Below are 15,021 nucleotides of genomic sequence, written 5' to 3' on the forward strand. Positions count from 1 at the left end.
CCACACTATTTATCCTATTATTCTAAGGAGAAAATTTTTTTCCTTTAATTTACCTTTTCCATATTTTAAAATTTTTGTACTTCATAGGTGCTTATATAATACTTCTTATATATCTTGGCAAGATATTACACCTGATATGACCAATAATATTTCCTTTCATTTATGTAATAAAAATAATACACCTCAATGAACTTTTAATAAATATTTAAAGGTACTAAATTTATTAAATTTGTCCACACTACTTATCCTAGTATTGTATGGAGAAAAAATTCCCCCAATTTCGCCTTTTTAAATGCTTTTAAAATTTCATCATCAGCATCATCCATGATGCCCGTCCCATCACGTCACCGGTCCGAGACACTCTGTCACCATCACGTCACCCATCAGGGGTGCTGCGCCACTGCCACCCTCACGTCACGGGTCCATCACCTTGATGAATGACCTGATGGATGATGTTTGCCGTTCCCTTGTCAGACTCCAATTGGGTTTGGGACACTATCATCACAATTGGGCTTATTCTACATTGGCCCAACTGAATGGCATTTACATAATTATAAGATACAATGAGGTTATAAGCGGAAGGCACGTGAAAACAAACTTTAGGGTTTTCAGCTTGGATCTACAACTTGTCCTCCATAAACCAGTTTTCTTGGCGGAGGCGGCGGCGCGGAGGGAGCAGTCAGCGGAGGTTCGAACGCCGTCGAGATGGGCAACTTCCGGGTATAGCTTCTCCCATCGACGTAGATTTCTCTGATTGCGTTTGCTCTTGTTGAAACAATTTGTTTCGAGACACTCAAGGCCTTAAAAATGCAAACTTTTATCGATCCTCTGGTCCAATCCGTCTTGATACCATTGAAATTCCCTTTTTTCCCGTAAAAAAATCATCGGGTTTTTTGGGTTCATGATCTTAAGAAAAGAGCGGCAAATGTGTTTCATTTGCTTATCTCGATCTATTTCTATGGATGTTTTCGCTTGTAGTTTCATCAGTACCAGGTCGTTGGAAGAGCGCTTCCGACCCCCACTGAAGAGCATCCGAAGATCTTCAGGATGAAGCTCTGGGCGACGAATGAAGTGAGAGCCAAGTCCAAGTTCTGGTATAACGCAATCTCTTGTGTTTTTTCATTCATTGATTTATTTCGTTTTCTCATTATTGAAGACATGTGTTTGCGCGATCTGAAAGGTACTTTCTGAGGAAACTGAAGAAAGTTAAGAAGAGCAATGGTCAGGTTCTCGCGATCAACGAGGTAATGCTTCTCGTCGTTTTAGTTTTCAGATCCTTGCCCACCGGATGTTTTCGGCGAGCAACTGGATCTTGAAGAATTCAATCGTTTTATTGTGCTGTGCAGTCCATTTTTCACTTTAAATTCTTTATTGCGTCTATTTAGAAGAAGCTACCATCGTCTTAATTTCCTCTTTTCTCATATTGCTACCATCAGTAGATTACATGTTTCTGCATCTGTCAGCCTTAAATCTTCTGGCCAGTAATAAACACCGCTGGCGACATAGTATTACCCTTAAGATTGTCGCAATCGTTCATTGAAAATTGTACTTATCTATCTAGTATTTGCGAGTCTGCGGTGGAGTCGGAGATTCTATCAAAATGGTCAATGGTCGAGCAGATGGAAGGTCCAAACCCTCCAAATTGTTCAATGGCAAACACTGTTCTGGTCATTGAGCTGTTGGGCCTAGTGGATTGATCGTTTATGTCTAAATGGATCGATCTATAATGTTGTCCAAGAAACTATTTCTTATCTCCAATTAGCTTTGCGGCCTAGTTATTTATGGACATACAATTGCTCTCGATGGGAATGATTTTGCCGATGCATCTGGTTTTACTAAGTTGATGTCCTTGACTCTATGCACAAGCCCATCCTCTATGATATGCAGGTCAGCCGTGCGACTAATAAAAAAACCCAGATTGATTCGTGAACAAGACCCCCCGCATCAGTAGTGTCTTTCGATCAGATTTAATCCATTTCGATCGCCGAACTATAGTCTGGGAGGACAAGTGAGGAAATTGTGTCTGTGAACTCTTGTTTCTTCTTGTATGCAGATGAACGACGGCAATATCTTCGTCATTCTCTAATATTCCTCTTCCTCACTCCATTTCCGGACTCCATAGCTAACGGAAAGCACAACCGTGTAATGTTACACGATATTAATCTAGGAGATTAATGTCACTTAAGATTTATATTATCTTACCCTCGTTTCCAACGTCTGAGTTTTATTAACCAATGAATTTGTCAATCCGTTTACTATGTGTCAACGAATAAAAATTCTATTTGCTTGATCATTTCCCCTTGGATCTGCGTTTCTAACGAAATGCCATATAATGGGTTTACAGATATTCGAGAAGAAGCCGACTACAATCAAGAACTATGGGATCTGGCTGAGGTACCAGAGCAGGACTGGCTACCATAACATGTACAAGGAGTACAGAGACACAACCCTTAACGGGGCAGTTGAGCAAATGTATGATGAGATGGCGTCAAGGCACAGGGTCAGGCACCCCTGCATACAGATCATCAAGACGGCGACTATCTCCTCAAAATTGTGCAAGCGTGACAACACCAAGCAATTCCACGATTCGAAGATTAAGTTTCCACTTGTTAATCGCAAGGTGAGGCCCCCCACTCGCCGTTTGAAGACCACCTTCAAGGCCTCCAGACCCAACCTCTTCATGTAGGCTCTGGAGAGAATGAAGTTATGGTTGAAGGAATGAAGCCCATCTTGGTTCCGTGCTTTGCCACTTTTATTTGTCTTTTGTTCTTGTTCTTAGGCAGATTTACTCGTTTGTGCTTTTTTGGAGATTTGAGGAACTTGATTTCTGATACGAAGACTGAGACTTGCAGAGGTGTTAAAGAGAAAACTAGCTCCTGAAGTTTTTTGATGTTTGTAGACAGCGTAAGCTCTTTTATTTTTTAGTACTTGAACTGAAGGAAACGCGTATAATTCATTTCATTAATGGCTGAAAATTGACGAGCAGTGGTAGGAAAGAAATAATGATAACTGGGTTTTGTGAACATTGAAAATTTTAATCTCTACTTGGTTATTTTTTGCCGACAAGTGGCGAGGAAATATATTATTTATTTTGGTGTGAGGCCTGTAAAATTCCCTTTTATCATTGTTTACAGAAATTTGGTAGTCGAATGAAAAAATTCAGAAAAATTCATAACAGAAATAAGCTGACCAGTCATTATTTGAACCTGATCAGTTTATTTTTCTTAAGAATTAAGGTTGTTCGTGCATAAGTCCCTAAGAGAAAAATCGAAATGAAAACTTTTAACTTTATACAAGATCCAATTAATTGAAGACAATCACTTCCCTGTGAAAGAGAAGGATAAGTCCGTAACACTTCCTTTTATCCCCAAATTGATCCTGTTTATTTGGGATAAAACTGAAGAAAGGGGAAAATGGGAAACTGCCTCTGTCAATGTCTGAAACTAACCTTTCCTCGTAGTGAAAAAAATCATTGAATGATTTCTGATTGCCAAATTGCCCCCAGAGGGAAAAAAAGCTACGCTATTTTCTTATACTAATGACTTGAGCTGGTCAAGCGGACAGAGGGAAGAAGGCTAAAGAATTCGTCCGCTTCAAAACTGATGGTATGTACTGAGGAATGGCTAGTCGACCTTGGCGACCTTCCTTTGCTCTTTCTGACCGGTTACAGGACACTGCATCTCAGTCCAGCTGATGGGCACCATCGATACTCCTACAACCCCATCAAAGAAAGGGAAAAAACGGTTAACAAATTGATAAACCATTAGGCAGTCAACTAGTTAATTAGAATGCAGATTAGTTTGAACGTACCAGCAGGGCTTTGAGCAGACAAAACCCCAAGCTCGTTCTTTGCGGTAGAGAGGTAGTAGGCCCTTGCGTCTCCAAGAGAGAGCTTCAAGTAGAGGTTAAGGTCACCACAATTTTATTTATAGGTCCTGGGTTGATCAATCAGTTGACTAATGAAGTTGATCTACTTAAAGAGAAGAAAGGTAAGGGGAAAAAACATCTGGGATTCAGTGAAAAGATAGAAGGATGTAATGCAAGAGGCATTTGCCCTTCTCATTGACAGACTACATTAGCTCTAGGATAGACATAAAAGATAGGTTTGGCCCTAGGAAGAATGGAGAGAAAGAGAGATAGAGCAAAACAGAGAAATCATATTCTTTACATTGGATCCTAAAGGGAAGTCGACCGTAGATTGAGAAGGAGAGAGGAAATGGAACTTAAAGACAGATTTCCCATCAGTCGAATCCCAAAGGGAAATGAGAATGGGAATGTGATTCAAGAAGCAGAAGTATCTCATGTCCGAGAGAGAAAGATAGACTATGATCAGGTGGGGCTTGAAGAGAGAGGGATAGAAAGTTAGTCTGTTGCTACCTTGGAAAGAGTGATTAAATCCGTAAAAGATGGAGATCAAATGCGGAAGAAACAGCTAGTCAAGGATACCACCAACGCCCTGACGATGTCACCCGGACGAAATGAGAGATATATTTCTACTTTGTCAATTTCAGTAGCCCGAACGTCTTGCTGCCTGAAAAAGGAAGAGCCTTATGTTAGCTTGAGATCGGTAAACAAAGAAGAAGCCCATGCAGAGAATATTGAAAGTGCCAATATCCAACGAAGATTGAAATCCCTCATAGAATCTTGTTTATCCTTTGTTCTTGAACAATTTGAGAAACTAATCCAAAAACTAGAGGAACGAACGGCGCCAACCTAAAGTTAAAGAGATTGAAGATAAAAAGAAGAGATTGAAGCGAACGAGAAACAGCAGCAATCAGAGGACAAGACCAGGCTAATGCCACCATTTCCTTTAAAAACTTGGAACGAATCAAAGGCAAGAGTTCCACCTGATAATGCCAGTAAAGGGCTCCCTCACGGACTTGGAATCAACGCAGATGATGTCCACCGAAGCTAATCTGGCCATGAGTTTCGTCACCTGGGTAAGCAGGAGGAGCAAAGCAACCAAAATCCCCCTTCAGTTTAAGAAAATTTCAATCCATTGACGAGAAATGATCAGATGGGGATTACCCTGCCAATGACGACGGACCCAGGCTTCGGAACTGCCCCGTGGGCCTTGTGCCCGACTACTTCGACCGTCGCCCGCTAGAAAAAAACAGGAATTGAATCCCAATGAACCATTAGAAGCTCAAATTGGATCAAAATGAGGAATCTAACTTGTTCTGGCGATCCGTGGATTGGGGGGGAGGTGATCCGGCGGCCGGCGAGGGAAGCGCAGATTTTCCGGCCGTCCGCCAAGTAGGCGCCGCGTCCGGCGATCAACTGATTGGAATCGCCGAGAACCTCGCCGGGGGTGACGTAGCCGTCTTCTCCGCTCTCCATCACCTTCGAAGATCCCATACACTGCAAATCGACGACCACGCCAGACTAGGGTTTTAGAGATTTTAGAGTTTAGACCGACGAAAGACTGGTCTTCTACGCCATTGGCTATCGTCATTCGTCAATAAAACTATGGGACGGATGACGATACCTTAACCGTTTCCTCGTCCGTTATCTGGGTCTTCCGTTCCGTCCCGTCATCGGTGCAGGATATTTACTCTAGGTTTACAACAGTCATCTGCCTTTTACCGAACTTCTGTTGAGGTCTCTGTTTGACTGTCATAATTTTTAATATTTTTCTATACCTTCTTTCTCTCTCTCTTCGTCTCTCTCTACCTCTACCCATCTATCTCTCTTTCACTCTCCCTCTCTCAACCTCTTTTTCTCTCTCTCTCTCTCTCTCCCTCCACCCACCTAGAAGTGCTCATTCTGTTCTTTTTGTGTGAATTGTTCTTTCTGTTCGGTTTTCCGAACAGAAAAAAAAAGAATTCGAACAGAACATCACACAGACCCGTGTGCGGTTCTTTTGTTCGCTTTGTGCAAATTTTGTTCTAGTTTTGTGCGAATGTGAGAATTTGTGCAAATGTGCAAATTTTGTTTGTTTTTGAAAAAAAACAGAACAAATAACAAGGCCTTGTGCGGTTCTTTTGTGCAAAGTTTTTGTTCGTTTCAAACCAATGGGACAGAACAACCATGCCTACACCCACCTATCTCTCTTTCATTCTCCCTCTCAATCTCTGTTTCTCTCACTCTCTCTGCCTCTAGCCACCTATCTATCTTTCACTCTCCCTCTCTCAATTTCCCACTCTCTACCTCTACCCTCTTATCCCTCTCTCCCTCTATTCACATCTTTCATTCCTTCTCTTTTTTTTTTAACAATAAAGAAGACCACCCGGAATCGTTGGCTTACTTGCTATCATTAACGATAAAAATTGTGTACAAACGATGTACAATCATACTCAAAAAAGGCTAACCTCTCCCTCCACCCCAAAACGACTTCAGCGCCTCCACATCATGAAAGGCATTCTTTATTGAAGCCGGCCTCTCGTTAAACACCACCTCATTTCGATGTATCCATATCGTCCATAGCACCGCGAGCAAGCATCACCAATCAAGTTGGCTTCCGTGTCTTCCGTCAGAAACTGAAGTCCAAAAGGCCTCGTCTGAGGAGGTATCCACCCCTGGCAATTGCTGCAATGCCCAAACGCCGTGTGAAAATTGACATGTGAAGAACATGTGGGAGCAATTTTCCTCTCCCCTGTCACACATAGGGCAGACAGTGGGAGCGGCAGGGGACCATTTCTGTCGGTAGACTCGTGTGACAAGCCTTCGACGCCTCAACAACCAGCTGAAGAGTCTCACTTTAAGGGGGACTTTGCGCATCATCAACATATGGCATGCCTTACTTGTCGTCTCGTCGTCCTGAGCTGCTCCTCGGATTTTAAAATATGCATCTTTCACCGAGAAGGACGATCCCCACCATATCCAACCATCCTGTGAATCAACTATCGGTCTGAAGGGTAACAGTGACTCTTGCAGCTCCATCAACTCCCCAAACCGCAGCTCTAATAAAGCTTCTGTCAACATAGGGACCCAAGCTTCGTCCCAACATTCCTTGACCGTGGTCTCTGGATTTCGTGCTAACGCAAATAGCCTTGGGAACCTCAAATGCATTGGGCCGTGGTTGGACCAATTATCGGTCTGAAATTGAAATATTGCCCCATCTCCCAATCTGGGCTCAAAGAACTGGAGAATGCGAGGTATGGCTTGACGCAGGCCGCTCTAGAAAGGGGACTCTCCTTTTACTCTAGCCCAGCGTCTCTCCCAGTCTATCTCGGAACCATATTTGTCTCTCAAGATGTTAAAAACCAGTCCCTCTGCTGAAGTCGCAATATTTTCCACCCACTTGGTCAATAGTGCCAAATTCATCGACTGCAGATGTAGGATCCCCAGCCCTCTGTGCTTTACAGGTCTGCATAGGATCTCCCACGCTACTAGCGGCACCCCCTTTCGGTCTTCCTCTCCACTCCCTCCCCAAAAAAACCTCCTCATCGCCACCTCAAGACGCTTCACCACTCTCGCTGGTATTTTAAATACCGATAAGTAAAATATCGGAATCGCAAAAAGCACATGTCGACCCCCTTTCGAAAGTACTTTGTTCTGTCATCCTTCCAACCTCCTTTCTACTTTCTCCACCATCGAATGCCAATCATCTGCTAGAATACGTCGCCCTGTTAATGGGAGACCCAAGTAACACATCGGGAGTGATCCGCGAGGTGTGCCTAAAGCTTCGGCACATTGTGTCTCTTCCTCTGAAGTAAGCCCAAAGTCTACGAACGCGGACTTAGCTCGATTTAGTTGCAGTCCTGAGAAGTCTGCAAATAGATCTAGTAATGCTGATAGAGTGCGAGCTTCTGTCACCGAGCCTTTAATGAAAATGTGGTGTCATCTGCATATTGCAAAAGCGGAATGCCCTCGGGGTAGCTTGCTGTTTGGAATCCTTTGAAAAGGCCCTGCTCACAGGCTTTGATTGTGCATGTGGCCAGGGTGTCTACCACAAGTACAAACAACAGCGGTGCGAGCGGGCAACCTTGTCGGACTCCCCTTTGTGGTCGGATCCATCCCCCCTTCAGCTCGACCATTGACTAATATCGAGAATGAGTGAGACGTAACACATCGTTTCACCCATGTCACCCACTCATCGGGGAACCCACGTTTGCGCATAATAGACCATAGGAATCTCAAGTCAAGCGAGTCATATGCCGTAGCAAAATCAACTTTCCATATGAAACCCTTACTCTTCTTTGCCTTCCATGTGGATACGATCTCCCCTGCCACCACCGCACTGTCCACCAGTTGTCTACCACGGATGAAAGCTGATTGGAAGGGTCCGATCAGGTCTCCAATTGCCACCCTTAGCCTGTTCGCCAACACCTTGGCGATGATAAGATATATGGAATTCGAGAGTGCAATGGGCCTAAAATCCCCCACGTTGATGGCCCCAGAGCGCTTGGACAGCAGAAATAAATATGATCGGTTTAGTCTCTCCAAGCCATAATTACCACGCCAGAATTCTTCCAATGTACTCATCACCTTTGATCCGACGACCTCCCAAAATTCACTGAAGAAGAATACTGGGAATCCATTGGGGCCCGGTGCACCCTCTTCATTCAAGCCCTTGATTGCCTTCCTCACTTCGTTTACCAGGGATGGTTTCACCAGCTCATCTTGTTGGACTTGTGTTAACTTGGATGCACTTCTACCGCTCCATCTCCAATGGTTCCGAGCCCCTCTTCTGGTCACTTCTCTGAAATGGTTTGCCAGCGCTTCTCCAACCATCTCTGTCCCGACAAATTCATGCGCCCCCACTTTCACTCAAAGTATTTGATTCGAGCGCCGTCTTCCATTAGCCGCTAAGTGGAAAAACCAAGTATTGGCATCCTCATCCTTAAGCCATAGTTGGCGAGATCGCTGCCTCTAGTTCATCTCTAGCTTCTTGTCTTCGTCTTCAACTATCCCTCTGCAGTTTTTTCTCTCCGTGCGCTCCGTATCAGTTAAGCCCCGTGTATCTTCGAGGGCATCTATCTGTTGAACTCTTGTAAGGGGTTCATCTCTACGGCGGTGACATTCTTCTCGGATCTTTTTCTTGAATTCTGATAGATGAAGGCGCAAGCCTGCCAGTTTGGAGGCCAATTGCACTGTGGTTGTGCCTTCGCTGGGTTGAGATGACCACCATGACATCACATCTTCTTTAAAATCTTTCTCCCGCAACCACGATTTATCCATCTTGAAGTATGTGGGTCTGTTTTGGCCGACATTATTCTGCCATAAAATTGGGGTGTGATCCGACAACGGTCTGGGTAGTGCACGCACATCGGCCAACGGGTACTCCTCCAAAAGTTCCACTGAGCAGAGAAACCTATCCAACCAGGAGAGAGTATTAGGCCCCTCGTACTTCTCCATGTGTAGACACAATTCATCAGCCCCATTTCTTGCATGCCGGTCAGTGATATAAAGGACCAAAACTCCTACGAACCCAGATCTTGCCCTCCCGTCCTGTCCGGTCTATCGCCTGACTCCAATGTCACATTGAAATCCCCTCCAATAAGCATGGCAGTCCCTTGGAAGAGCGAGGCCACGACTTCCAGCTCCTCCCATAGCATGTACCGACGTGCCGCAAGCACTGGGCCGTATACTGATGCCACCACATACTGGCGGTTGTCGCACATTCTCTTGATTTTAACTGCAGCCACATATTGCCCTGTCCAAGACCCCTCCTTAGCATAGGTCACCGTGTTCCATGCCACCAATAAGCCCCCTGATCTGCTGATTGCATTGACTGCCACGAAACCCTCCAAGAACCCTCACCCCACCAAGTTCCAATCTTTGGCATCACACCTCTCCAACATTGTCTCGTGTAGGCATACCACATCAGCTCCCCATTGTCGCAAATACCCTCCCACCACACCACGTCTCCCCTCATCTCGGAGACTATCTACATTCCAGGAGATAGGCCCCCCAATGGTTGCTCCGGTAGGAGCTCCACTCTCTCTGCCAGTTCACGTATCGTCAACTGCATGTCTGACTCCCTCTCTATCACGGCTTCTACTCCTTGGCTTGGGGCAGCAGCAACCTGTCCCCTCACCCACCAACGGATGCGGAACTGTCTTCCTTGATGGTCCTTAAGTTCTCAGCCACATCTGACCATTTTTCCCTGACATTAGCCATGTCGCCTTACCCTACTCATCCGTCAAGGTTAGCTTCCCCCAACGATATACAATGCCTTTAAACCGCCGGAGATCTTCTTTGATGATACGACGTGTTCTTTGCTGACCTTAATCTCCTCCCCCATTGTCCTTGCCCCTCTGTGGTAGGGTCACCCTACTGAGGTAATAGGATGGCCTGTGCATCCAATCCCTTCAACCTTTGTGGAGGGTCTGACCCGCCACTCTTTGTTGCTCGAACATCTGCAGTCAATTGCGTCGGAGAGGCCAATGTCAAAGATTCCCCCTGGGCTTGGTCCCCTCTATCGTTGACTGGTGCCAGCATGTCATCTTTGGGCTGCAATGTGGTGTATAGGCACGTAGGAGTACTCCCCACCACCTCTCCCTGCCGCGCCGCATGCCCCCTGGTTCCGAAAGGTGCCAGCGGGAGTGGTGTGGCTCGGATATCTGCTCTGAAAGTTCCATCACAGCCATGGATTTGGATTGACCCTGGTATCGGATCTCCCTCCACCATTTCGACTTCCATCAAAACCACTCTAGGGTCCCCTGACTCCAACCCCGTCGAGATGATATGTGTAAGCCGTCCGAAAGACTCGACCATCCTCCCCAATGTCGATCTTCTGCGATGTACCAACAGGACACCATGCGCCTCCACCACTACCCCTCCTTTCCTCCGCCTTTCTGCCCCGTCCATGGGCAGGACCCGATGCCATCTCACCTCCGTGGTGTCTCCGATCCTTTGCCTCCAGCCACAGACCGCCACATAATTCTTCAACGATACCCCCCGGAGGAATAGGGTATTGTTATCCAACTGCTGCACCTCTGGTAGCTCCATCAATGGGAAGTTCTTCTGTAGGTCCCTATTGACCCCCTCCAAATTGGGAGAGGCTCCGTAAATGTCTTCCACCAAGCACCTATGCAGGATGCTAGCATAGTCCTCCTGTTTTTTAGCACGTGCCTGGTCCCCTCGATAGCTTTTATTCCGAAGCGGCTGCTCTGCCCGAACATGTGCTCTAACCTCCTTTTTTGTCCTTTGAGGACAGTTTACTCGGCGATGGCCTGCCCCACTACAACTGCGGCAAATCACAGGCTCTCTGCACTCACGTGCGTGATGTCCCTATGCTAAGCACCTGAAACATCTGTTGGCCTCGTGGAACGATTGTGATCAGGGTATCATGGTCGTAGTATGTGTCTTCTTCACACGACGGGGCCGCACAGTCACCCTCCCTTCCTCATCCTCCATCTTACTGCTTTCGTTGTCAGCCCAGCCCCCTTGAGATGGGTGAGTGTGGTGCGGTGGCCATCGAAAGGACCTTTCACCGTGGTCATCGCCTGGGTGCCTGTGTGTCGGGCGATCATCCCGACGCTCTTTGGCTCCTCGTGGTGACCAAGCCGTCTTCACCGTCTCTGACCCCGTTCTCCATGGGCCGATTCCCGACTGGATTGGCTCACTTCTCCTGCCGACCCCAGCCACTCTCGACCTCCGACTGGATTGGCTCATCTTCCTCCTCCCGATCATCTTGCCAGAATTGCCTGGTGGTAGACAGGGCGGTACAGTGCAGTTGGGCTTGCCGAGTAAGTCACACCAGGTGATGCGAGGGAGTGATCAAGCTCGCCGGTGGGGTGGGTGCGGTCTGGGTGCGGGCTCGCCGGCGGGGGGAACCGTCCGCGGGGGTGGGGGGTGGGTTGGGGGGTGCGGTCCGGGTGCGGGCTTGCAGCCGGGGGGGAACCGTCGACCGGGGAGGGGGGGGGCATCTTTCATTCTTTCTCTAACTCTCTCAGTTTCCCTCTTACTCTCTCCACTTTCTCTTTCTTTCTCTTTCACTTTTATTCTCTCTCCCTCCACAATCCTATCTCTTTCCCTCTCCTTCTATATTTCTATCTCTTTCCTTCTCATTCTCCCTTTTTTCCAGATACGATTGACATTCCCTACGAACGACAACCAAAGTTCTGTGTCTTCCTGTCATCAGTGTATGAGCTGTCCTAATTTTATGCAACTTTTATGTGTACCTTTGAAGATGTTCATTTTGCCCCTAACTCGTGCATGCGAATCGGTATTAATACATATTGTGATCAATCTTTGTGCAAAGTTTCATGTGTATGAGCCTCACTTGTCAAGATAGTCTGTCAAGATAGACAGACTGGGCAACTCAGAGTGAATTGCTCCAATCACAACAAACTCAACTTAGGAGTTGTATTATCATGGCATCCACAAGCCGTGTGGATCACTTTGGCAAACCAAGTTGACAGTAGAAAAGATGGCTTGCCAAGTTGATCCACTTTGGTTAAAGATAGTGTTTGCCCGTCCCAATACCGGTACCGGATGCCGGTATCGGGACGAATGCTGTATTGGATATCGGAAAGGCAATTTTCGGTATCCGTTCTTTTCGATATCCAGATATCGGTATTGGATATTGGTTGCTACAGTGTCGATATCCGATACCGATATCCATCTCGATGTTGGCATCCGTCTCCGTCTCAGGGGGGAGGATGACGGCATCAGATATAGGGTGTGGATATCGGTTTTCGATATCCACATCGAAAGGATACTTTAAAATACTATTAAGTTATATGTGTTCAGCGATTAATGTGGGCAAGAGAGTAATAAGTGAGGTTTTTGAGTGTTTGCACATCTCGTTTAATATAAACAGCTAAATATTTTTAATTTCTTCCATATGGGATAACAGTATTTGGGTTTGGTATTAAACTCCGAATCCCTTTATCCCATATGGAATAAAATAGAACTTTTTACTTCTATTTATTGGATGATGTGTTATTATATTAAATAATAAAGGGTTAATATCACGGTACAGCCCAAACCAGGTCAAAAGTCTGCGAGCTAACCTTAGCTCTTTTTTTGGTAGGATATATCTCAAACTCACTAAGTTGTCTGTGATATATCCTGGTGATGACGTGGAGTCCATCGTGGCTGCCAGGTGGATCTCCGGCCAGATTTTGACCTGTCGGAACCCACCTGGCAACCACGCTGGATTCCACGTCATCACCGGGATATGTCGACCTGCCAAGGGTTTTTTGATAAGAGAGAGGGGCACTCTAGAGAGAGAGAAAAGCGGCCTAGAGAGAGAGAGAGAAGGAGAGAGAGGTTCTAGAGAGAGAAAGAGAGGTGTTCTAGAGAGAAAGGCATTTTGTAGAGAGAGAAAGGGAGGGAGAGGCGCTTTAGAGAGACCCGACCTCTCTCTCTCTAGAAAGAGAGGTGTTCTAGAGAGAGGCATTTTTTAGAGAGAGAAAGGGGGGGAGGGGCGCTTGAGAGAGACCCGCCCTCTCTCTCTCTAGAAAGAGAGGTGTTCTAGAGAGAGAGGCATTTTTTAGAGAGAGAAAGGGAGGGAGAGGCGCTCTAGAGAGACCCGACCTCTCTCTCTGGAAAGAGAGGTGTTCTAGAGAGAGAGGCATTTTGTAGAGAGAGAAAGGGAGAGAGAGGCGCTCTAGAGAGACCCGACCTCTCTCTCTCTCTGGAAAGAGAGGTGTTCTAGAGAGAGAGGCATTTTGTAGAGAGAGAAAGGGAGAGAGAGAGGCGCTCTAGAGAGACCCGACCTCTCTCTCTCTGGAAAGAGAGGTATTCTAGAGAGAGAGGCGTTCTGCCGGACTTCGGTCGGGTCTCTCTAGAGAGAGGCGCTCTAGAGAGACCCGACCTCTCTCTCTCTAGAAAGAGAGGTGTTCTAGAGAGAGAGGCGTTCTGAATTTACATTACACTTCGAATCCTATTATCCCATATGGAAGAAGATAAAAATTTTGCACTCTACATATTAACTGAGATTGAAAGTAGATTAAAACCATTCGATGCTAATGTATGTAAGTCATAGATTGATATGGAAATCGTATTTTTTACTGTCAACACCAGTTCTGATATCCGGATATCGAAAACCGGTATCCAGCATCTGCGTCATCTACCTACGGTATATGGTACCGATATACGTCTACCCCTCAAAGATGGATATTATGATATCCGGCACCATCCCATTTTTTCCTGGATATCGGATATCGGTTGTCAGATACCGGACAACTTTCGGATATCGGTTGGGCGAACCCTAGACTTAAATACCATTATTATGACCATTTTAAAAGGGTAAATACTAGAGTTTTGTTGTTTTGGAATTTGTATCTCTCTATTCTCTATTCTTTCTCTCTGTGAGAGATGTGCCGCGCTACAGTCAGCAATTCCCAGATATTTAATACCGATAAAGGACGCGTCTTTCAGACAGCCAGCGCCTGTGTTTAATGGTTCCTGTCTACAATATACATGGAATTCTAGAGGGAGAGAGAGCGAGATGGGAAATAAAAAGTACACTCCTTCCCTTGCTCGAACGGTCGTCGCCTTCCCTCGCCGTCCGGGCAAGGCGATTAATCCTACTCTCTCTCTCTCTCTCTCCATATATCAAGCCATCTATCAATCTATATCTATCGATCTTTCTTTCTTTCTTTCTACCTCTCTGACTCTGACTAGCACGCAGTGCAGTGGGGGACCCTGATAGGTTTTAATGGCGATCCATGATCAGCGGAGATCTGTTACGTTGACTCCAGATAGAGAGAGTGAGATAGAGAGAGAGAGAGTGAGAGAAAGAGAGAGCGAGGGAGAGAAAGACAGAGAGAGTGAGAGAAAGAGAGCGAGAGAGAGAGCGAGAGAGCAAGAGAGAAAGATAGAGAGTGAGAGAGAGAAAGAGAGAGCGAGAGAGAGAAAGACAGAGAGTGAGAGAGAGAAAGAGAGAGGAGAGAGAGAGCGAGAGAAAGAGAGAGTGAGAGAAAGAGAGAGCGAGAGAGAGAAAGACAGAGAGAGTGAGAGAGAGGAAGACAGAGAGAGAGAGTGAGAGGAAGACAGAGAGAGAGAGAGAGAGGAAGACAGAGAGAGAGAGAGAGAGAGAGAGAGAGAGAGAGAGAGAGAGAGAGAGAGAGAGAGAGAGAGAGAGAGAGAGAAAGACACAGAGAGAGTGAGAGAAAGAGAGAG

At 46.1% G+C, this 15,021-nt stretch overlaps 2 protein-coding genes across 2 annotated transcripts; one reads left to right on the top strand and one right to left on the bottom strand.

Moving 5' to 3' along the window:
• The first annotated feature begins 581 nt into the window (after window positions 1-581).
• LOC144711761 (large ribosomal subunit protein eL20) lies at window positions 582-2,894 on the top strand. The gene is made up of 4 exons (XM_078585787.1): window positions 582-720; window positions 979-1,094; window positions 1,181-1,244; window positions 2,345-2,894. The coding sequence occupies exons 1-4, from the start codon at window positions 706-708 to the stop codon at window positions 2,684-2,686; spliced, it is 537 nt and encodes a 178-aa protein (XP_078441913.1). The 5' UTR covers window positions 582-705; the 3' UTR covers window positions 2,687-2,894.
• Window positions 2,895-3,270: 376 nt separating this feature from the next.
• LOC144711760 (Nucleic acid-binding, OB-fold-like protein) lies at window positions 3,271-5,418 on the bottom strand. Its single transcript, XM_078585786.1, has 6 exons — window positions 5,176-5,418; window positions 5,029-5,103; window positions 4,848-4,936; window positions 4,447-4,531; window positions 3,811-3,892; window positions 3,271-3,712 (listed from the first exon to the last, which is right to left on the bottom strand). Exons 1-6 carry the CDS (start codon window positions 5,356-5,358, stop codon window positions 3,624-3,626), a joined length of 603 nt encoding a protein of 200 aa, XP_078441912.1. The 5' UTR covers window positions 5,359-5,418; the 3' UTR covers window positions 3,271-3,623.
• Window positions 5,419-15,021: the final 9,603 nt, after the last annotated feature.

Source organism: Wolffia australiana, chromosome 14 (genome assembly GCF_029677425.1).
Source record: "Wolffia australiana isolate 7733 chromosome 14, ASM2967742v1".
Classification (NCBI taxonomy): Eukaryota; Viridiplantae; Streptophyta; class Magnoliopsida; order Alismatales; family Araceae; genus Wolffia; species Wolffia australiana.